The 20,221-nt window shown below is 41.2% G+C and overlaps 1 protein-coding gene and 4 non-coding genes across 5 annotated transcripts; 3 read left to right on the forward strand and 2 right to left on the reverse strand.

The window, feature by feature from the left end:
- The first annotated feature begins 36 nt into the window (after window positions 1-36).
- Window positions 37-11,584, forward strand: CPOX (coproporphyrinogen oxidase). The gene is made up of 7 exons (XM_072993856.2): window positions 37-625; window positions 2,711-2,854; window positions 3,710-3,820; window positions 4,634-4,775; window positions 5,416-5,634; window positions 7,151-7,255; window positions 7,739-11,584. The coding sequence occupies exons 1-7, from the start codon at window positions 118-120 to the stop codon at window positions 7,824-7,826; spliced, it is 1,317 nt and encodes a 438-aa protein (XP_072849957.2). The 5' UTR covers window positions 37-117; the 3' UTR covers window positions 7,827-11,584.
- A 3,590-nt stretch (window positions 11,585-15,174) lies between these two features.
- On the forward strand, window positions 15,175-15,246 carry TRNAH-GUG (transfer RNA histidin (anticodon GUG)). Its single transcript has one exon. It is a non-coding gene; the product is annotated as a tRNA-His (tRNA).
- Window positions 15,247-15,708: 462 nt separating this feature from the next.
- On the reverse strand, window positions 15,709-15,782 carry TRNAI-AAU (transfer RNA isoleucine (anticodon AAU)). Its single transcript has one exon. It is a non-coding gene; the product is annotated as a tRNA-Ile (tRNA).
- A 2,195-nt stretch (window positions 15,783-17,977) lies between these two features.
- On the forward strand, window positions 17,978-18,051 carry TRNAT-AGU (transfer RNA threonine (anticodon AGU)). Its single transcript has one exon. It is a non-coding gene; the product is annotated as a tRNA-Thr (tRNA).
- Window positions 18,052-18,951: 900 nt separating this feature from the next.
- Window positions 18,952-19,034, reverse strand: TRNAL-CAG (transfer RNA leucine (anticodon CAG)). The gene has a single exon. It is a non-coding gene; the product is annotated as a tRNA-Leu (tRNA).
- Window positions 19,035-20,221: the final 1,187 nt, after the last annotated feature.

Here is a 20,221-nt window from a genome sequence, read left to right on the forward strand (position 1 = left end):
CCCTCTCTCGCCGCTGAACGCAAGAGGGGTGTGTTAGGGGCGTGCGCTTCTCAGTCGAGACAGGAGGCAGCGGCTGCTGAGGCTCCGGGAAGCTGCCCTGCGCTCGCCGCCGCCGTAATGTCCCGTCTGCTGCGCGGCGTCTGCGCCATGGGCGCCCGCGGTCTGCCGCTAGGCCCCGGGCCCCGTTGCTCCAGGGCTTTCTCCTCCAGAGGCCCCGAGTCGCCGCCGCCGCCGAGTAGCTCCTCTCCCTGGACCGAGAACGGCCGGAGGCGCTCGGCGCTCGCCTGGAGCGCGGCAGTGGTGGCGGGGCTGGCCGGCCTGGGGCTGGCGCGGCGGGCGGAGATGGAGGAGCGGCACGGGCGGAGGCCACAGGCGCCGGGGGCGGCGGCGGCAGCAGCGGAGCCGAAGGAGGGCGGCAGCGACGACGACGACGACTTGGCGCGGCGCTGCGAGGGCTTCATGGCGCCCCCTGTGAGCGGGCTGGGCGAGCTGCGGGGCCGGCGCGCGGATATGCGGAGCCGCATGGAGATGCTCATCATGGAGACGCAGGGCCAGGTGTGCAGCGCCTTGGCTCAGGTCGACCGCGGCGCCTCGTTCACCGTGGACCGCTGGGAGAGGAAGGAAGGTGACCCACCCGGGGGGGGGCGGGGAAGAGCGGGAGCGGGGCCTCTTGACCCCCCTCCCCCGGTGGCCAGGGCCGGCTTACTCACAAGCAAAGCCCCCCCCGGGGGTTTGTGCTCCGGGGTGTGCGTGCTCACGACATCGCAGCCAATTCTGGCAGCCTCTCCTCCTTTTACTTCCAACAGCGTGGGCAGGGATCGGGGATGAAACCAGAGAATAAATAGCTTGGTTTAGGATCCCGACCTCACCCGAAGGCACGGGCTGAAAACATCAGGGTCTTGGATGGCAGCCTGTTGTGGTGTTAAAAGTCAAGGCGTTGTCTGATCTATTTTAAGTTTTCGTGGATGTGGGCTGCATGTGTAAGGGGGAAATTGGGCTGAAGCAACAATGGTGGCATTGGGAAAGGCTGGAAGTTTTACACTGAAATTTAGCTTTTCTTGTTCTGCACTAGATGTGTTGTGCACTTCAGGGGGATGAAAGTGTGTGCTTGTGGGTAAATTTGAATCAACCAACCTTTTTTGTTTGCAAGGTGAACTGTATTAATTTAGTTTGGAGTACAAGAATATGATATTTGTGTGCTTATAATTAAAATGACAGAAATAAGGAAATCACAAACAGAGAGGGGAGTTTAAAATAACTAGTGTGACACAGTCATTTACTATGTATGTGAGATCCAGATGGTGTGCTTATAACATTGTAGCTGAAATCCAAGGTCAAGTCACAATTTATGGCGAGTAGTGAAACCTTACAGGAGATTTAGCCCAAACCATCTGAGGGCACTAGGTTGAGGAAGGCAGGATGAGGTAATTAATACCAATGTTTTTGGTGAAGGCTTTCATGGCTGGGATCTAATGGTTGTTGTGGGTTTTTCAGGCTCTGAAGATGCCGGCCACAGAGACTGGTGAAACGTTAGGAATAACAACCTTCAGAACATGGCCAAAGAGCCTGAAAAATGCACAACAACCAATTAATACCAATGTTTGACTCCTAATGTTTAACCATCACTAAAAAGTCTAAGATGAAATACAGTAATTTCTGTTATCGCCCTTATATACAAATTCCCCATTGCTGATTGGGAGCTGGACCCCAAGAGTTGTTCATTTATGTTTCTGCATTTCTTAGAATCTATTGGCTTAATTCTTCTCTAGCTTTGGAGCTGTTTGACCTGGAACAAAATGTTGGGTAATAGGAGCAGAAGTTTTATAAAAGTATATTTGGTAGATTGTTTGAACTGGAACCATTTCTTAGAGACAAAAAGTCATAAAATGAGTCTGCATTGATGGAGTTACAGATAAGCATTAAACATTTAATGGGAGGTCTTCCTATGCTGGCAGTGTGGTGTGAAGGAGATAAGAAATAAAGATCTACACCATGGCTCTACTTTAAAAAAAACAAGAAATATCACAGAGCACCACATTATAAAAAAGAAAAGAAGCAGTTGAACCTACAGTACTTATGTGTTAATACATAGTTTAGGGAAGTTGTGTGTAAGTGACTGTATTTCCATGTGTTATTTATGAGTTGTAGAGAAATGACTGGTCATTTACCTTTCTTCCTAATACAGTACTAGCATGTAGCTCTGACTATGGTCGTTTTCTTTAGTGTTCTTTATGAACTTCAGGTCATCAGCAATTGTATCTGCATGAAGTAATAAATTTTAAATAGATTGCATGTACTAACTAAAATAATATTTGTGAATTTATAATGTCTCAAAATTGGAAGCTGTATCAATCTTTTTGTCCAGTATTTGAATTTTGGGTAAAATATCATCAATGAGCTAATGAAAAACCCATCAACTTTACTGCTGACTTTGATCACCTGTGGGCACTTCTCACACACTAATGTTCTATATATATTATCTAAGCATGGCATAACAAAAAGTAAAGCCTGAATCCTTTGAATGCACTCCCCCAGTAATTCAAACTGTTTGTTTTCTCCTTCTGAGAGCTATACAATCCAACTTGCCTAGGTTTGGAGGCAAATGGGCCTTGATAAGTATTTCTATGAACACATAGCCATTTGAATAACATTGTCTAATATTTTTAAATGACTGGAAGTGAAAGAAAATTCTGTTTCTTCTGTTTAACAGGAGGTGGAGGCATCAGCTGTGTACTCCAGGATGGTGAAGTCTTTGAGAAGGCTGGAGTCAATGTTTCTGTTGTTTTTGGGCACCTTTCAGAAGAAGCAGCTCAGCAGATGAGAAGCAGAGGGAAAACTCTGAAGTCCATTAATGGTAAGACATTACTCAAGACTGACTTGAAATCTAAAGATTGGCTACTTCGCTATCAAGCTTCCCCCAGTGGCTGGCCCAAAGTTCTGGAAAGCTCTGTAGACCTCAGTGAAGTTTGATCTTTGGTCATGCATGTGATGCTGCACAGAGATAAGCCCTAGTGGATTAAGTGCTGAGTTGCATAGGATCACTTTTCATTGCAAATAAAGTGATCTGTGCAGCTGTACAGAGAAATAGGTCCCATTGAATTCAGTGGTACTTCATCTAGGGCAGTGGTTCTTAACCTTTGTTACTCGGATGTTTTTGAACTGCAACTCCCAGAAACCCCAGCCAGCACAGTTGGTGGTGAAGGCTTCTGGGAGTTGCAGTCCAAAACTCCTGAGTAACCCAAGGTTAAGAACCAGTGTTCTAGGCGCTGAATATAGGCAGAGTCTTCAAAATACTCCTATAAGCAGGAAGATACATTAACTAACAACATAATTCTTTTTACCTTCTACTAGATCCTGGTTGGTATTGATCAGTGCACTTCAGCTGGCAGAAACTGCTTTTGCCAATGAAAGTAGGGAGGGGATTGTCCTTTCTACTATGAGTAGCCAAATACTATAGTAGATGGGGAGGGGAAGGAAACCCCAGTGTTATTTGTGAGTATTGTGCTGAATTTAGATTTTTAAATGTGTTTTGAATAATGAGTTTTGCTTTTTTGAAAAGTCAATTATCTGTGTTTTTAAAAAAATAATGGCAAGTTCATGTCGGCAGATGTAGCTTTGGGGATGCAAGTTATATATATAACTTGCATTGCGAAAGCTGCATCTATATATATTGTTTCTGCTGTTGATCAAGATTTATTTTACTTTCTAGGAAAATTGCCTTTTTGTGCTATGGGAGTAAGCTCTGTTATTCATCCAAAGAACCCTTATGTCCCCACTATACACTTCAACTACAGATACTTTGAAATTGAGGAGGCAGATGGTAAGGTCCAGAAATATGTAAATTATATATATGAGAGCACATGTATGTGTGAAAATAAGAATTATTGGCTCAAACTAGAAAGGAGAAGCATTATAGTGCAGCAGTGGATTAAGGAATTATTTTTGAGCTTCAAAACTTTTTAAATTGATATCTGTGCTTCATTCTTACAGATCTGGGAAAGACTATCCCCGGAACTTACGTTCCCTGACTTGATGGAAAATATTTTCATTGAATCTAAACTTTGCAAATAACAAGTGCTGTTTGGAATAGGCTGATGTTAAAGATGCACTCAAAATGACTGAAATATTTGAGTATTTTCCTTTTGTTTCCCCTCAGCTAATTTAGAAGGCTTTGGGGTTGCTATGGTACCCAGTCTCACATGCTGGATATGCATGTATACCCAAAATAGGTGTATCTGCATAAACCAGAAACTTTGTAACCAAGAAATAGAAGTGACAGGCTATCTCTTACTTGCATGATTGGCTGTTTTTTGTATGGCATGTTGTATTCAGTTTGTGATATTTGCTAACCCAAAAGCATGAAAAATTAATAGAATAATAGATAACCTATATTTATTTTTCCTTATTCTGACCTTATTCTTAATACCAGGATTTTTCATAAAATACATTTACAAATATAATTATGGCATTTATGTTATGTTCCCAGTAGTCCTGTACTTGGTGTAATTTAAAGGCGTCAATAAGTCAGTTGATATGATTATTCATATATTATAAGAATGCATGCACAAAAATGGTACCTTGTTTTCATAGGTAAGAGATATATGAGACTGTTTGGTGTCTCTCCCTCTCTTAGGTACTAAGCAGTGGTGGTTTGGTGGTGGTACAGACCTTACTCCAACTTACCTGAATAAAGAAGATGCTGTTCATTTTCACAAAACACTCAAAGAAGCCTGTGATAAACATGGTCCAGAGCTATATCCAAAGTTTAAGAAATGGTATGTAGGAAGGCCTAATCAGATTTTCTTCTAAGGAACAAGGGGTTGGGATAAAGTATGGTATCTATATTGCAGAAGTTCTTTTATAATATCTATAACATTCCATGATTGATACCAACCAATCTATGAGGTTCAAAAGTAGCACTTTCCTTAGTAATCCCTTTGAAGCTAAGGGACAAACTTATCCATTACTACCTGTTCACATTTGGAAAAAGGGAGTGGATTCTATTTGACACAGGTGACAGCAGCTAAATTTCCAAGTTTGGGTGCTGACCCCTTGTTGGTAAGCTCTGCTAGCAAGACAACTGTTCAGTTTACTGTTCAGTCCATTAAGCCCAGCTCTCTTGATTCACTATTGACTGTAACTGTGGCCCCTTTCCACTGCAAAAATGCTACACTCTTCCTCTCACCTTGTGAGAAACTTCTTGGACTAGGGTTTATCGCTTCTCTCTCATTGTAGAGTTAGTTCTGTTCCTGGTCAACTAGGAAGTCGGCATTCAGTAGCCTGTTGGGTCTCAAAGGCCAAATCTCCTTGTGATAGAGTCATTGGGTGCTGTATACTAATGATAAGCCGAGACCCCTTTATGCATATCTCATTCAGCCTCTTCTCTCATTTTCACTTGCACAACTTTGGTTGCAGGTGTGATGACTATTTTTACATCAAGCACCGTGGGGAACGGCGAGGGGTTGGAGGCATATTTTTTGATGATCTGGATTCACCTTCAAAAGAAGAAGTCTTTCAGTTTGTGCAGAGTTGTGCCCAAGCCATTGTGCCTTGCTACATTCCCATTGTGAAGAAACACTGCCATGACAAATTCACCCCAGAGGAAAAGTTGTGGCAACAGATCCGTAGAGGGAGGTGAGTAATGTTGGGTCTTTTGTAACGTAATAGTTTAAAGTGACTGAATCATCTTCTTAGTTAAGGAGAGGTCATATCAAAGTTGAGCACTGTGCTACATATTTGTGGCAGAAAATGCAGTAGAATATTTGACTACTTACTTGTATTTTATTTATCAAAAGATGGTGTATTTCCCTTAAAGCTTCTAGGGCTGTTTACAAATAACCACTGTAAAATACAATTAAAAAACAACAGTTGTTGTAAAGTACCTTTAAAGAGCCAATGAGAATATTCTCTTCTGTTGCCAGAAAGATTGTTAGTGCTGGATGCCACCCTCACCGGGGGAAATTTTACAGTGGAAATTGACTGGAAATATTTCACTGTTAGCAAAATGCTTTCCCACTGACAGGTCACAGTTAGCTATGTAACAGCTGCCTTTTAAATATGTACAAGTTTAAAATAGCTTCCAAAAATACACCAGGGACTGTTGAGATGTTTGAGAAATCTTAGGCTAGTTGTTAGTGTTGATCACAGTTGTGTTTTTCCTTGCATTAAGACAAAAAGCCATGAGCTGCAACCATTATAGCCCCTCCTCTTCTTTTTTGACTCATTGTGACTGGTCATAGAGATAAGGAGGGCTATACTATATGGGGAGTTTTAAATGAAGTGAATATCGTCAGTTGCAGCACCTGAGGCAGTTGATACATTTTGCAGTGTTCAGTTTTCTGCTTAGATAACTAGAATGGCTGCAGAATATCACAGTGGAACAGGAGCTGGTTTGTGTTCAGGCTTCATTGGTCAAAAATACACAAATTAGGAGCTCAGGGTTTTGTTTCCTTCTGCTTCTTACCCAACACGGATCCCAGTGCAGGAGAATAGAAATCTAGGGTTTTCAGAACCTTTAAGTATTGTAGACAATAATCTAAGAACAGTCCTTGCAAAGTGTAAAAATGTAAGCACACCAGAGATTGTGTGGGAGAGATGGTCTCTTCTCCAGAAATGAAGGGAAGAGATTTAATAAAGAATAAAGATTATGCTGTAGTGCCAGGAAACCTGAGGTCAGATGTTAGAGTGCCAAAATTATGCCAAAAACATTGGTTGTTTCCTGTTCTTTTCAGGAGTTGGTGCTGAGATGCTTATCACATTAGTACTCTTTTGTTTCTCAGCTAAACCTTTGAACCAAGGAATTGCATTCCAGACTTTCTCTTCTGAGCTACTGTTATTGTGTTTATGGGCTAATGTGTTAAGAGATTCTGTGGAAACATGGAGATCTGGTGTTTCATACTGAATTTAACAGACTAGGATCCTCAGTGTGTCTGTTTTAAATAGCTGCTTACGCAGATAGACCTGAAAATATATGGATGTACCTTGTATAGTTTAAAATATAGGGCAAGCGCTGCGTAGGATTTCCTCAAATCTTCGGATGCAGTACACCACAATGCACCTTTCTTTCATGATTGATGAAGCCAGAATAAATGATGCAATTTAGGGAAACAGGAATGTTTGTTTACCTTTCCCTCCCTGTGCTCTCTGACAGATATGTGGAGTTCAATCTTGTTTATGACAGAGGCACCAAGTTTGGTCTTGCCACACCAGGATCAAGGATTGAAAGCATTCTTATGTCTTTACCCCTCACTGCTAGGTAAGAGCATAATTATGAGAACAGTTCCTGAACAAGTTTTCAGTTGTCAGCAAGGGCCACTCTGAGGCATAATTACAAGCAGCCTTATAATTGGGTCAAGCATATCTTGAGCCACCATGAACTGTGGAGAGGAGGGGGGGATAGTTTAAATAAAACTTCATTAGTATCATCTTGAGGGTAGGTTTCCTTTGCTGGTTATGTCTTCTAAGTGAAGAAATATGTCAATGGAAAAATGGATACAATGTGTAAGAAATCCATTCCTTTGAGAAGAAGATTGTTACCACTTGAGCCTTAGAATGTGAAGTACAGTTAATATCCACAATAGTGAATGTTTAGTGTGTAATCAAAACAGATAAGAAATAACCATGAAATGGTTCTTCCACTAAATAGTTATTTCTATTTGGTTTGTAGAAATATGTTATAATTTGTAATACTGAGGGAAAGAAAAAGATTAACTGCTTCTTTTCATCTTCTTGTGTATAGGTGGGAATATATGCACTCGCCTCCGGAGAATTCCAGGGAAGCAGAAATCCTGGAAGTTTTGCGCAATCCGAAAGACTGGGTGCATTGATGAGTGATGTCGGCTTTTGTATAGCCATGAGGAAAGGACTACACATCTGCCTGCTTGCTCATCAGAACTGTCATTGTGTGGCAGTTAGTTTTGTCTACTCAATCTCTTATCATGTGCCTTAGAAATAGTGTTTATTACACATAAGTACTTTTTAAATACCACATGCTGTTCTGTTCTTGGTGGGAAATTAACTGACCACTTGTATTGCTCTGATGCCCCCTTGAGTGCAGATGGATTCAGGGAAATAGCTGCAGGGCAAAACGAACTGCAGTTAAAAGTCAATTAGCACTGACTGGTGTAAAATGCTGTGAGATTTCAAGGTTCAATTCCAACCCCCTTTCCAGACAAAATAAGCAATTACGTGAAGACTCTACTTGCCCTCCTGATTGGCACAGTTTACAGAATATTTGATCTCTTTTCAGCAGTTAGGAGAATTGTCTACTGGTATTTGCAAACCTGCATAAATCCAGTTAGTAATAGTCTGAGTTAATCTTGCAAAAGGTTCCTTGTAATGTGGCAAATGGCAGTTCCAAGGGAGACAGTAGTGCAGTAAACTGTGAAAGATGTAACATCAACTTCCTGTCATTACATAAACAGTCACAGTGGAATATGTTAGCACAACCTTTCCTAAGCCATAGGGGTCTGTAACCATCCATGAAGTGTCCTCATTGTGAAATACCTTGTTTTAAGAACAGTATCATCTGATCGGCCCAAATCTCTTGCTTAGTCCTCTTTCTATATTTGGCACAGATCACATTTGTACAATAGAATTAGGTTTTACTAGCAATGGTGCAGATAAAATCAAAAGGCCTGGAAACTCACCAGTGTCATGATTAAACTGTGCTGTAATGCTGTAGCAGTGCTTGAAGGTTCGGGGAAAGCGTTGCCAAGTCCCAAAGTCTGTGCTACACAAGCAAATCGGCAGTCATTTTTCGCACATTGCCGTTGCCCTTTCAAAACAGTGTTCACTGGCATTGGTGCTCCTGTGGATACTCATCTCTTCTACTCAAAAGCTTTAATTTAGAACAAAGTAATGGATATCTTACTTTTCTAGACTTGAAGACTGGTGGGGAGAGTGAATATATTATGTCCAAAACCAAGTTGCTCCCAATGCACGAACGACTGCACAAACCCAACTTCAGAAATTACAGGCACACTGTTTACTACTTTTGTAAATAAAACAAAAAGACTGCACTGATTAGAACTGATGGGTTTCACTTTTAATCATTCTCTTGTTAATATAATTAATAAGTGACTTGTTTTAAACCACAGGCATGCCTAATATTCCTTTAAGAGGTTTACTGTATTCTGGTCAAAATGCCCGAAGTAGTTCTCAAAGTATTAAAACCACCCATGAGATTGACAGAATGCACTGTAGGGATTCTGTGGGGATTTGGGAATAGAAAATGGACACCTGATGAAGGATATTGCTAGAAAGTGTGGGAATGTTTAGCATAAGAGCAAAGCATTCCTCTGATAAGGAAGAAATGGTTTGTCTGAAACCTGAAGATTTTACATGTGGATATGCCTGCCCAGGCTGGGTAGGAACAGGCCTTGTGAGAGGAGGGCCAGCAGGCCTACATCTCACGTCAGGCAGGGTTGCATGATTCTCCATTTTAAGCCCTTTTCGCATGACATTCTTTACATTCAAGTATTTTTTTTACTCCTCAAACAATGAGATGGCCTCACAGTAACAAATGGCCTGGGACTTATTGGAGCCCACAGAAAGCCTGGGTGGGGGTGATGGAAGTTGTAATCCAATAGATTTAGACAACTAGTTGGACTGCCCTCCAGTTTTTTGTTTGTTTGTTTGTTTTTGCCACCTGTAGCTACATTGAAGATCATACTGATTTTTTAAAAAGTCTTTAAGTCTGGCTGTGTTCTTTTTTAAAACATGGATGATATTTAGAAGGTGTTTATAATTTTAGACACTTCTGCTGTAAATCTAGAAGTGGAGATGCAACATTGGAAAATGTAGAAGCCAGGACCACATGTGCATTGGAGTGGGTTTTATGTTCCTGAGTTGCTTTTTCAAAGTAAACCAGAAATGTCCAAATAGGAATATGGGCAGTGCTTCCATCTTGCCAAACCATAGGCTACTTTATTACTTGAGCATGTAATAAATTGTGTTGTATCTAGACTAAGTTCATTGGTCTCTCCAACACAAAAGAGACTTGCGATTTAAGTACAACTGTTCTTGTGCACAATTTTATGGGAGTCAGCCCTTTTGCACATGATAGGGCTTTTCGGCCTACCTGTGCAGGATTGCAATATTCAGTGAATTTGAAGTACTTTGGTGTACTTAAAAATGAAAATGTATAAATGCCTTAATATTTTTAAAGTATTTTTAAATATGCATGAGAAGTGCTGTGCACATGAAGTGAATTTGTTCCTGAGAGTAATGAGCATAACTTCACTGTGCAGTCTTTCCTACCTCCCAGCTGCACCATAGGGAGAAAGTGCATTCTGGAATGATATTTGAGGTGCAAGCAGGATGAGGACATGCGGGAATTGCAAGAGATGTCTCGTACAAGTGGGGATGCTACTTCACTGATGCCATACATCTCTGGAGTCAAGCCTGAATGGAGATTAAGCATGCTTTACTCTTTTTCATAATAAAATTAAAGTAGAAGAGAGAAATCCTCAACAGTGAGTTGAAGAATTCACTACCTAGGCTCATAAGGAGTGGCCTAGATCCAAGGAAATACATTCCAGGCATCTTATGAGAGATTGGATTTGTGATTCATAAACAGCAACCCACGTTCTTACAGCCCTGTTTCTCTGAACAGCAGCTTGTCTTTGGGCACTGGGAGTTGACGTTCAAAAGAATTTTTAAAAAATCTTGGCCTGTTCAAATGGGCACTCCTAAGCAAGTTCTTTGGATCTTGGCCAGTATATAAATCTTGGCACTGCCATGCAGGACTGAAAGCAATTCATATTTTTAGAGATGCCACTCAAAAGAAAAATAATCTCTAAAATGTTAAAAGCTGCAATAAATTTGGATATTCGTTACATTCAGAATTGTTCAGTAGTATATTGTACGTTGGAAGAATGCTGTTCTGTCTGCACATATCTGAGCTCCCACTCTTTAGAGGCTTGAGAATATGGGAGGTTTCTGTAAACTGAAGCACCTTGCTCATGTGTCATTTTGCTGCTTTATTATCCCCATGTGTCTCAAAATGTTCCTCATTTTTAACTTAATGCAGAAGATCTGAATGAAAGTAAGGCCTTGTTTATGGAGGCTTTCCTAGAATTCCCAAGTTTTGACTAAAATCCTGCAATAATTGGAAGCAGTTTTTTCTGGCATCATGTCCTCAATGCAGAGGAGATGTTGATATCATTAATGTTACTGCCTTTTGAATGTTGGCCCTCCCAAGATTTGCAGTAGCATCATTTGCTTTAATGATACTACTTTATATCATGCTCATCCATTTGAAGAAGGGATATTGCGTATGTTTCTATTATCCATTCAGTTCCTTGCAGATTGTCCTGTTTTCTCATGTTAAAACTTGGGGCTAAGAAAGAATTATCTCTGTTAAATGTTTTATTGTCATTCCACCCACCCCTGAGCTTTCAGGACTCTACACAAGAGTCTCCAGAACTGAAGCTCTAGTGTGTACAATCTCAACATGCTGTTTTTATTCTGTATGATCACAAAATGCTGTCGACATTAATTCTGTTTTCTGGGGTGGGGCCTTCTAAGTCCTCTGTACTGTGAAACCAAAACTGTGAATAAAGCAGCTGGGGCTACAAACAAATCTATGTAATGTTTATTTTTCTTTCATTTTGTGAGACAAGTATTTCTGATCATTTCAAAATGTTCAAATGCCATGAGTTGATGAATTTAAAGTCCACATAAGGAACAGGTTTGCATTACTAAGCTCAATTTATCACGAACCAGAAGCATTGTGGTTTGAAACCAGAGATACTATTAGGGAATGCAAAAAGAAAATCCCTGTAGAAATAAGCAATTATAAACTTTGATGCATGATGGAAGAAACACTTAAAATTACAAAAGACTGACAGAAATAGTCAAAACCCTGAATGCAGCTTTTCAGCAACTGCCATGTAGAAACAAAGAGAACTATCACAAAAAAAAAAACCAGTGCAAAGAAAGATGAGAACATAAGGGGGGAAATGCAGATCTCTTCCAGAAGATCTAAGAAAACAAAGGGAAATTTGAGCCTAGATTAAGAATGCTGAATGACCAACAGGAAAGCACACTTATCTGACCAGGAAAAAATTAAAAGATGTAAACATACTAAAAACTTGTACAGGAAAAAAGGATGATGAAACTCCTTTGAAGAGGAATCTTATGATGATGGAGCTGCAGTTCTAGAAAGTGAAACTCCTCTGAAAGCACTAGAAAGTAATAAATCACCAGGAGTAGATAAAATATTAATAGAAATATTTCAAGCCACAGAGACAGAATCTGTCAAAACCCTTTTAAAAAATTAAAGAAAATTAATAATGACAACACTAACATAAAATGTGTGTACATACAATAAGCCTATAGTTCCCCTCCTGTGCCACCCCCACCCTCCAGATTAGGTGACCAAAATATCCTTTTAATCCTTTTTCACCCCATTCCACTCCAAAAAAAATACATAGATTCTTTTGATGGTTTATGACCTTTCCCTTTCACAAATACATATTTCTGATACAAATTCCATACCTCTTCAAAGTCATATTTTGTTATTCCCCTTCTTACTTTCATTTCACATGTTAGTTTATCATTAATGACTAAATTCCACAATTCTTTGTACCAATCTTAAAGATTAATTTGCTTATCACTTTTCCAATTCTTTGCAAATATTAGTCTTGCTGCTGTGACCATTAATTAACTCTTTCTGTTCTTTTTTAATGTGGTTATTCTTAATTATATTTAATAAGGCTATAGTTGATGATATTTAAATCTTATATCCAATAATTTCTCTAATTTATTTAAAAATCAGTGCCCATTCTTTATTTCACATGTCCACCACATATGCATATAGGTCCCTTTTGCTTTTTTACATATCCAGCATTCAGATGGTACATTTTTATTTATTATATTCAGTCTTGCTGGAGTAAAATACCATTTCAATGCAGCCTTATGACAATTTTCTTTTACCGTTATAGATATATTCTTCGTTATTCTTTGTAAATGCATCTGTCAAAATCCTAACACGAATATGTGAACAAATCTTGAAAACAAAACAATGGCCCACAGATTGGCAATGTTCAGTGTACATTACAATACCCAAGAAAGAAGATGCCAAGAAGTGCAGGAACTCTGCTTTAATTTTTCATGCAAGCAAAGTGATGTTAACTTTATATGGAGTGAGAAATGCCTCATGTTCAAGCTAGATTCTGAAAAGGAAGAGGACCTTGAGATCATATTGCAAACATTCACTGGATACTGGAGGGTGCCAAAGAATTTCAGATTAGCCTATGCTATATAGACTACAATAAAGCTTTTGACTGTGTGGATCTTGAGGAACTGTTGGTTGTTATGAAAGAAATGGATTAATGCATTGTCCTCATGCATTAACTTCTATTGGGGACAAGAAGCTCCCATTAGGACAGAATATGGAGAAACGGAAAGGCACGACTGGATGAATTCCAAACCGGAATTAAGATTGCCAGAATAAATATCAACCTCAGATATGCAGATGATACCACTGTGATGGCAGAAAGTGAGGAGGACTTAAAGAACCTCTTAATGAGGGTGAAAGAGGAGAGCGCAAAAAATGGTCTGAAGATCAACATCGAAAAAACTAAGATCATGGCCACTGGCCCCATCACTTCCTGGCAAATAGAAGGGGAAGATAAAGAGGCAGTGACAGATATTACTTTCTTGGGCTCCATGATCACTGGAGATGGGGACAGCAGCCATGAAATTAAAAAATTCCTGCTTCTTGGGAGGAAAGCGATGACAAACCTCGACAGCATCTTAAAAAGCAACGACATCACCTTGCCGACAAAGGTCCACATAGTCAAAATTATGGTTTTTCCAGTAGCGATGTATGGATGTGAGAGCTGGACCATAAAGAAGGCTGATTGCTGAAGAATTGATGCTTTTGAATTGTGATGCTGGAGGAGACTCTTGAAAGTCCCCTGGACTGCAAGAACAAATCTATCCATTTTGCAGGAAATCAACCCTGAGTGTTCACTGTAAGGATAGATCCTGAAGCTGAGGCTCCAATACTTTGGTCATCTCCTGAGAAGAGAAATCTCCCTGGAAAATATCCTGATATTGGGAAAGAGTGAAGGCAAGAGGAGAAGGGGACGACAAAGGATGAGATGGTTGGACAGTGTCATCGAAGCGACCAACATGAATTTGACCCAACTCCCGGAGGCAGTGAAAGACAGGAGGGCCTGGTGTGCTGTGGTCCATGGGGTCACGAAGAGTCAGACACAACTTAATGACTAAACAACAATATACATATATTGCCGTGCTGAATCTCTTTCTTTTATGTCTGATGTAGTGGAATTGTCCACAAAATCTCACATCAATATACATATATTAATATATAATACATATACATATACACACACACACACACACACACACACACACACATACACATACACATATACATATACATACATACATACATACATACATACATACATACATACATACATACATACATACATACATACATACATACATACATATTAAGAGAAGATATACTGTATATACTACACTTGATCTTAGCCAAAAGGCCGAGAAGCCGCACACACACACACACAAACACACACACATGTATATGTATATGTATATGTATATGTATATGTATATGTATATGTATATGTATATTGATGTGAGATTTTGTGGACAATTCCACCACATAAGAGAAAGAAATTCAGCACGGCAAGTATTTATACATGACATCAACATATAGATATCCAAATACCTTTCTGGCAGCCCATCTTTCACCCTTTCGTGGTGACTGGAGTACTTCAACAAGTGGGTCTGCAACGCGATTTTTTAGTTAATTTATGCATATAGATTTCAGGATGTCACCCTACACACACGCATGTAGGCTTAAGTGCCGCTGAATTCAGTGTAGTTTTGATGAAAAGGTACAGTAGTTCCTTTTTCCCCCCAGAGAGGTAGCCACGGGGCCATTTCAGCGCTGTCACGGATTACAAAGGACGGTGAAACCAATGTTAGTCTTTAAGGTGCCACAACTCTTCTGTTTTTATTATAGTTGGTTTAGTCTAATTTGCTGCATGGACATTTGCTAGATATTTCAGTCAATAGCTTTCTAAATCTTTTCCTCCTGGAAATACAAAATTAGCATTCACCCTCCATGATATAGGCATTTTTCAGCTACTTTGCCAGCTTAGCTGGTGGCGCGCCGTGATCGTATAGTGGTTAGTACTCTGCGTTGTGGCCGCAGCAACCTCGGTTCGAATCCGAGTCACGGCAAGCTTTTTTTCCCCCCTTCACTTTTGTGGGGTTCCCACAAAAAGCGATAACAAAATGTACTGTACTGAAGCACTCTTTGTGATCTGAGCTCTCCCCCCTTTTTGAAAAAGTAGGATTCTGATTTTCCAAACAGAGGTTATGTCAAGACACAAGAGCTGTGTTTTCCAGATATTATGTAAGGGTTTGGGAATCAAGAATCTGCAAACAAACGATCCAAATAAAATGTCTGAATCTTGACGCAAAAGGTAAGAGGTTTTATGTGTACAACAAATAAAAGGAAAGCAAATGAAATGAAATGCAGAGATCGTTCTGCTGAGCAAACCAGGACGTGTTATACTGCCTATAGAGAATTTTTTATTGAATTAATGTAAAACAGCATGAAAATGTTATAGAGTTTTTATTCCAGGCGATAATAAGTACAGTAATACTATTTCTGCGCGGGAATAAAAATACTAAAAGAAGTGGCCCGTACGGGGATCGAACCCGCGACCTTGGCGTTATTAGCACCACGCTCTAACCAACTGAGCTAACCGGCCGCTCTTGTGACATAGGCTTCGATTTTTGTCCTTTCATACAATTCACGAGAGCGTGACGTTTCCCAAAACATGTTGGTCCGTTTCCAAATACTGTTTCCACACCGCGGTACAAAGGACGTCGGTTCCTCGTCTCTCATTGTGAAGGGAAATTCAGACAACTGTCTCCGTTTTTTTTCCACCGTGAGCAACAAAACGGAGAAAAAGGAAACGTAGTAATTCTGGCCAGCATGACTGCATGTTATAGCCAAACCAAGTGCTTTTCTATTCGTCCGGAAATCTCTGGGAGAAGATTTGACTCAGTAACAGAGTAAATACGAAATCTGGCATTTTGTATTATCTTATATAGTGGTCCAATAAAAGGTATCACCCACCCTTACGTTTGTGTAATCTTGAGAACCGCACGACCTAATCCTTGTTCTTTCTGGAGTAGATACTGCCTCCACAAACGAGGGACGAAAAATATTCGGCGGGATTTATTTAATCCGAATTCTGTATTTTCTCCACCCCCCACACAGCAAAAGGTTGGATATTGTGGAATATGTACTTCTTCCTCTTCTTCTTCTTTTAAAATGTATTAACATGCGTGTTTTAGGCCACGGCTCACACAGAAGTGACAAATATTTTACAGTGTTCGTGTGGAAGCTGAAGAGAAAATCAAACTTTGTCACATTGTTCCTGTACCATTCCTTTTGACCCAACTCCGGGAGGCAGTGGAAGACAGGAGGGCCTGGCGTGCTCTGGTCCATGGGGTCACGAAGAGTCGGACACGACTTAACAACTAAACAGCAACAACGATGCCATTGCTCTTGGGTGTCTAAGGAAACAATTCAATGGAAACCTGGGGCAGTTGGCAGAGAGCTGCTGTGCAGGGGTAGCATTGCCTTAGGGACCAGGTCTGCAAGAAAAATTGTACAGGTAAGTACTGTATCAGGATTTGGAAAAACTGCAGCAAAGGTGTTAGTCATCAGGGCAGAGCTAGTCATTAGCTAAGCTTTAGTGATTGCAGCAGGAAGCAAAGTTCTGGAGGTGGTGGTGATGGTAGAGGAGATGCTGTCACCACTTCCCACTCCCCACCCCCTGAGCTGTCTGTTGCTTCCATCCCACCTCCATAGTGTGGCTGCTTCTTTGTGAGTAATGTCTGGCCCTGAGGGACTTGGGTGACAAAGCATTATGGGGAAAGTCACCCCTCAACACCCAGAGTGACCTGCCAGGAAGTGGCCATGCTGTGGGGAGGAGGGGAGGCAACTAGAACAAAAAAGGTGATGCCAGTGATGCCACCACCTTTTTTTTGTGTGTGTGGGGTCATCCTGGTGACAATCAGTGAGGGAGCAGAGGTTGCTTTCCTGCCTTATTAGCAGTATTAATTGTAAGGATCAGAGTGTTGAATTAGCAGCATTGAAGTGGGACTTGGGCAACCCAGGTTCATATTGCTAGACAACCATGGAGGTCATTGAATGTCCTTTCTTGGTCCTCTCAGCCTAATGCACCTCCGTTAGAGCTAGCCCTCACCTTAAACTGAGCAAGAGCATTTCAAGAGTGAGAGTCACAAAGTTTCACAGTGATGTATTAACAGAATTCATGTGTGTAGCATATGTCACTACACCACAGTGTGTCTGTCTGTGTACATTAAATTAATATATAAATTTAGGAATCAGGGAGCATCTTCCATCTCCCATGGATATCTATGAGGCAAAATGAAGCAGCAGGCTCAGACAGCCGCATGAAAGTATCATAAAAAAGACAGCAGATTGTTAGTTTATATATATATATATAAACTAGATGCCTTGAAAAGGGGATTAGACAGATTTCAGGAGGAAAAGTCCATCTCAAGTTAGAAGCCATGATGGGGATGTATAATCTCCAGGTTTAGAAGGAAGGTGCATCCAAATGCCAGATGCAGGGGAGGGGTATCAGGAGAGAGGTACTGTATCTAGTTGTCTGGTGTGCTCTCTGAGGTATCTGGTTGGCCACTGGGAGATACAGGGAGTCGACTAGATGGGCCTTTGGCCTGATCCCGCAGGGCTCTTCTTATGTTCTTATGATAGCTAACTTATAATTGGCTTCCGTTTGGTATGGTATGTTGCCAAATCATCTGAGCAACTTGGACTTTGGTCTAAGGAAATGCTATTTTAAAAAGTAAAATAATATATTTATTCCTTAGAGGGTGCATCGTCGAGTTTTTAACAGTAACTTTAGGCGCCGTGGCTTAGCTGGTTAAAGCGCCTGTCTAGTAAACAGGAGATCCTGGGTTCGAATCCCAGCGGTGCCTCGTGTCCATGCTGTCGCTTTAGATGTTCTGTTTTGGTAGCTCTTCATTTCAGAACAGCATCCTCTGGATTGTAGCTGCCATCCCAATGTTGTATGTTTTCCACTCGATGACAGTCAAAGTGGGGCAAATTATTACTACTGAGCTGCAGAAGAAAAGGCTCAAGCCACCGCCTGCGGTGTTCAAAAACCCATTTCAACTTCGTGAAGACTAAGCAGTGGGGGTGGAAGGCTGCCTCTTTGACCCGCCGACACTGTGGAATCCATTCCGCTTCAGATAAATAATCAAGCAATTATTTAAACTGCCATGCACATGTTAAGAACGGAGACGATGGTAGCTTAAACAAAAGAAAGACTTCTTAAATGCAGTCAAAACGGCGATTATCATGTGGAATTATTTATTTGTGTATCTGAGGATGTGCACAGTGCTAATTCTGAATTACTGGGCTATCAACGGTGCATCTTAGGACCGGAGCACCTCGTTACATTCCCACGACTCGTGTTTCTTTCAGAGCCACCAGAGACCGGCGCTGCTTTAGGCAGTCTCTCGGACCCGCCATTTCTCCGCCACCGGCCGCTTTGTCTGTTGAAGCCTCGCGCACATACTTCTGCCTTCCCGTCACAAGGCACCAACGGGACGGTGTGTGTGTGTGTGTGGGGGGGGGGAAGACCCAAAAAAAGCGGGAATATTTTTGCTTCCCCGTTTTCTTCTGCCACAGTTCTGTCCTGAAAACGCCTGCATTTAAGTGCGGCATGGTATAAAAACCACAATAGTTCTGAGGGGGTGTTCTACTACGCGCGCCCCCTCATACGCACATTTCGTAGATGCAGTGTTGTAAAAGGTTCCCGAGTGTTGTGCGTGTGCAGTGTTTAACGGCCTGCAAATGCGAAAAGTATATATGCTTGTCAGAAGTGGGATTCGAACCCACGCCTCCAGGGGAGACTGCGACCTGAACGCAGCGCCTTAGACCGCTCGGCCATCCTGACAGCTGCTAACCAGTTTTCTCAAATTGATACTAGTAGTCCCCTCACTCATCACAGTGCCATTCCCTTCCATTTAACACAACCATTTGCTAATACTGTAATCTTTTGCATAACTTTCTTTCACAAAACACCTGCTTGAATCTCCCCTTTATGATTATGTGTTCCTTCTGCCTTTTCGCTTCATTTGATAAGGAAATGAAAATCAACAGATCATTCTCTGTATTCTCGAAGGCTTTTACAGCCGGGATCTGATGGTTGTTGTGGGTTTCTCGGGCTCTTTGGCCGTGTTCTGAAGGTTGTTCTTCCTGACATTTCACCAGTCTCTGTGCCCAGCATCTTCAGAGCACAGAGTTCTGCCTCCTGTCCTCTGAAGATGCCCGCCACAGAGACTGGCCAAACGTCAGGAAGAACAACCTTCAGAACATGGCCAAAGAGCCCGAAAAACGCACAACAACCAGATGATTCTCTCTTCTGCCAGAAGTTCCTCTCTTGAATCTGTACAAGCAGACCTCTCCAGAGAGACACTCAAAGCCCATTCTGTGTAACTGAACAGGCTATAAACTTGCTGTACACACACAGAACATGAAACTCATGAGAAATAGCTGACAGTTGAGCAAGCAAAGAGCCCTTTCCCCTCATTGCCGGATGGAGAAATAAGGTGTAATTTGTAATTACTGTACATAGTACAAGTCTGAGGAGGCATTGTGGCCTATGGCTAAGAAGACTAGTTTCATTTGTTACTTATTTCAGAGACAAAATACTTCTCAGAAATCGTGTAACTGGTGCAATACATTTGCGAGGGCTCAGCACTGAGATAGCTCTGGGGTGCAATATGTTGCAAATCGATGCAAGAGAAGTAGCAGCAAAATTCCTGAGTTGATATATTTGCACCACTGTCCCACTCCAAACCCCGACTGGCATCCTTTGATGCTCATTTTTAAAAAAGCCCAGGAGATGTATATTAAATTTGTGCTGAAAACACTGGAGTAAATATCCAGAATTGCTGGAGAAGGGATATCCCATTAGCATGGCACACATTGTTATCACACACACAAAATTACTTATTAATTCACGTTACATATGAATGTGAGAAGCAAGTAAAACTTAATTGGTCCTTCGTCCAATCCTCCAGAATGACTTCTAATTCTACCTTTCCCTCTTGTCCACTTTTTAATTTAATTTTCAAACAG

The sequence above is a fragment of the Pogona vitticeps genome, chromosome 3 (assembly GCF_051106095.1).
Source record: "Pogona vitticeps strain Pit_001003342236 chromosome 3, PviZW2.1, whole genome shotgun sequence".
In the NCBI taxonomy this organism is placed as follows: Eukaryota; Metazoa; Chordata; class Lepidosauria; order Squamata; family Agamidae; genus Pogona; species Pogona vitticeps.

Coding starts and splice junctions, on each gene's coding strand:
- CPOX (XM_072993856.2), top strand. CDS start 118: ATGTCCCGTCTGCTGCGCGGCGTCTGCGCCATGGGCGCCCGCGGTCTG. Junction 4,776..5,415: donor TATCCAAAGTTTAAGAAATG/GTATGTAGGAAG, acceptor CTTTGGTTGCAG/GTGTGATGACTATTTTTACA. Junction 5,635..7,150: donor CAACAGATCCGTAGAGGGAG/GTGAGTAATGTT, acceptor GCTCTCTGACAG/ATATGTGGAGTTCAATCTTG.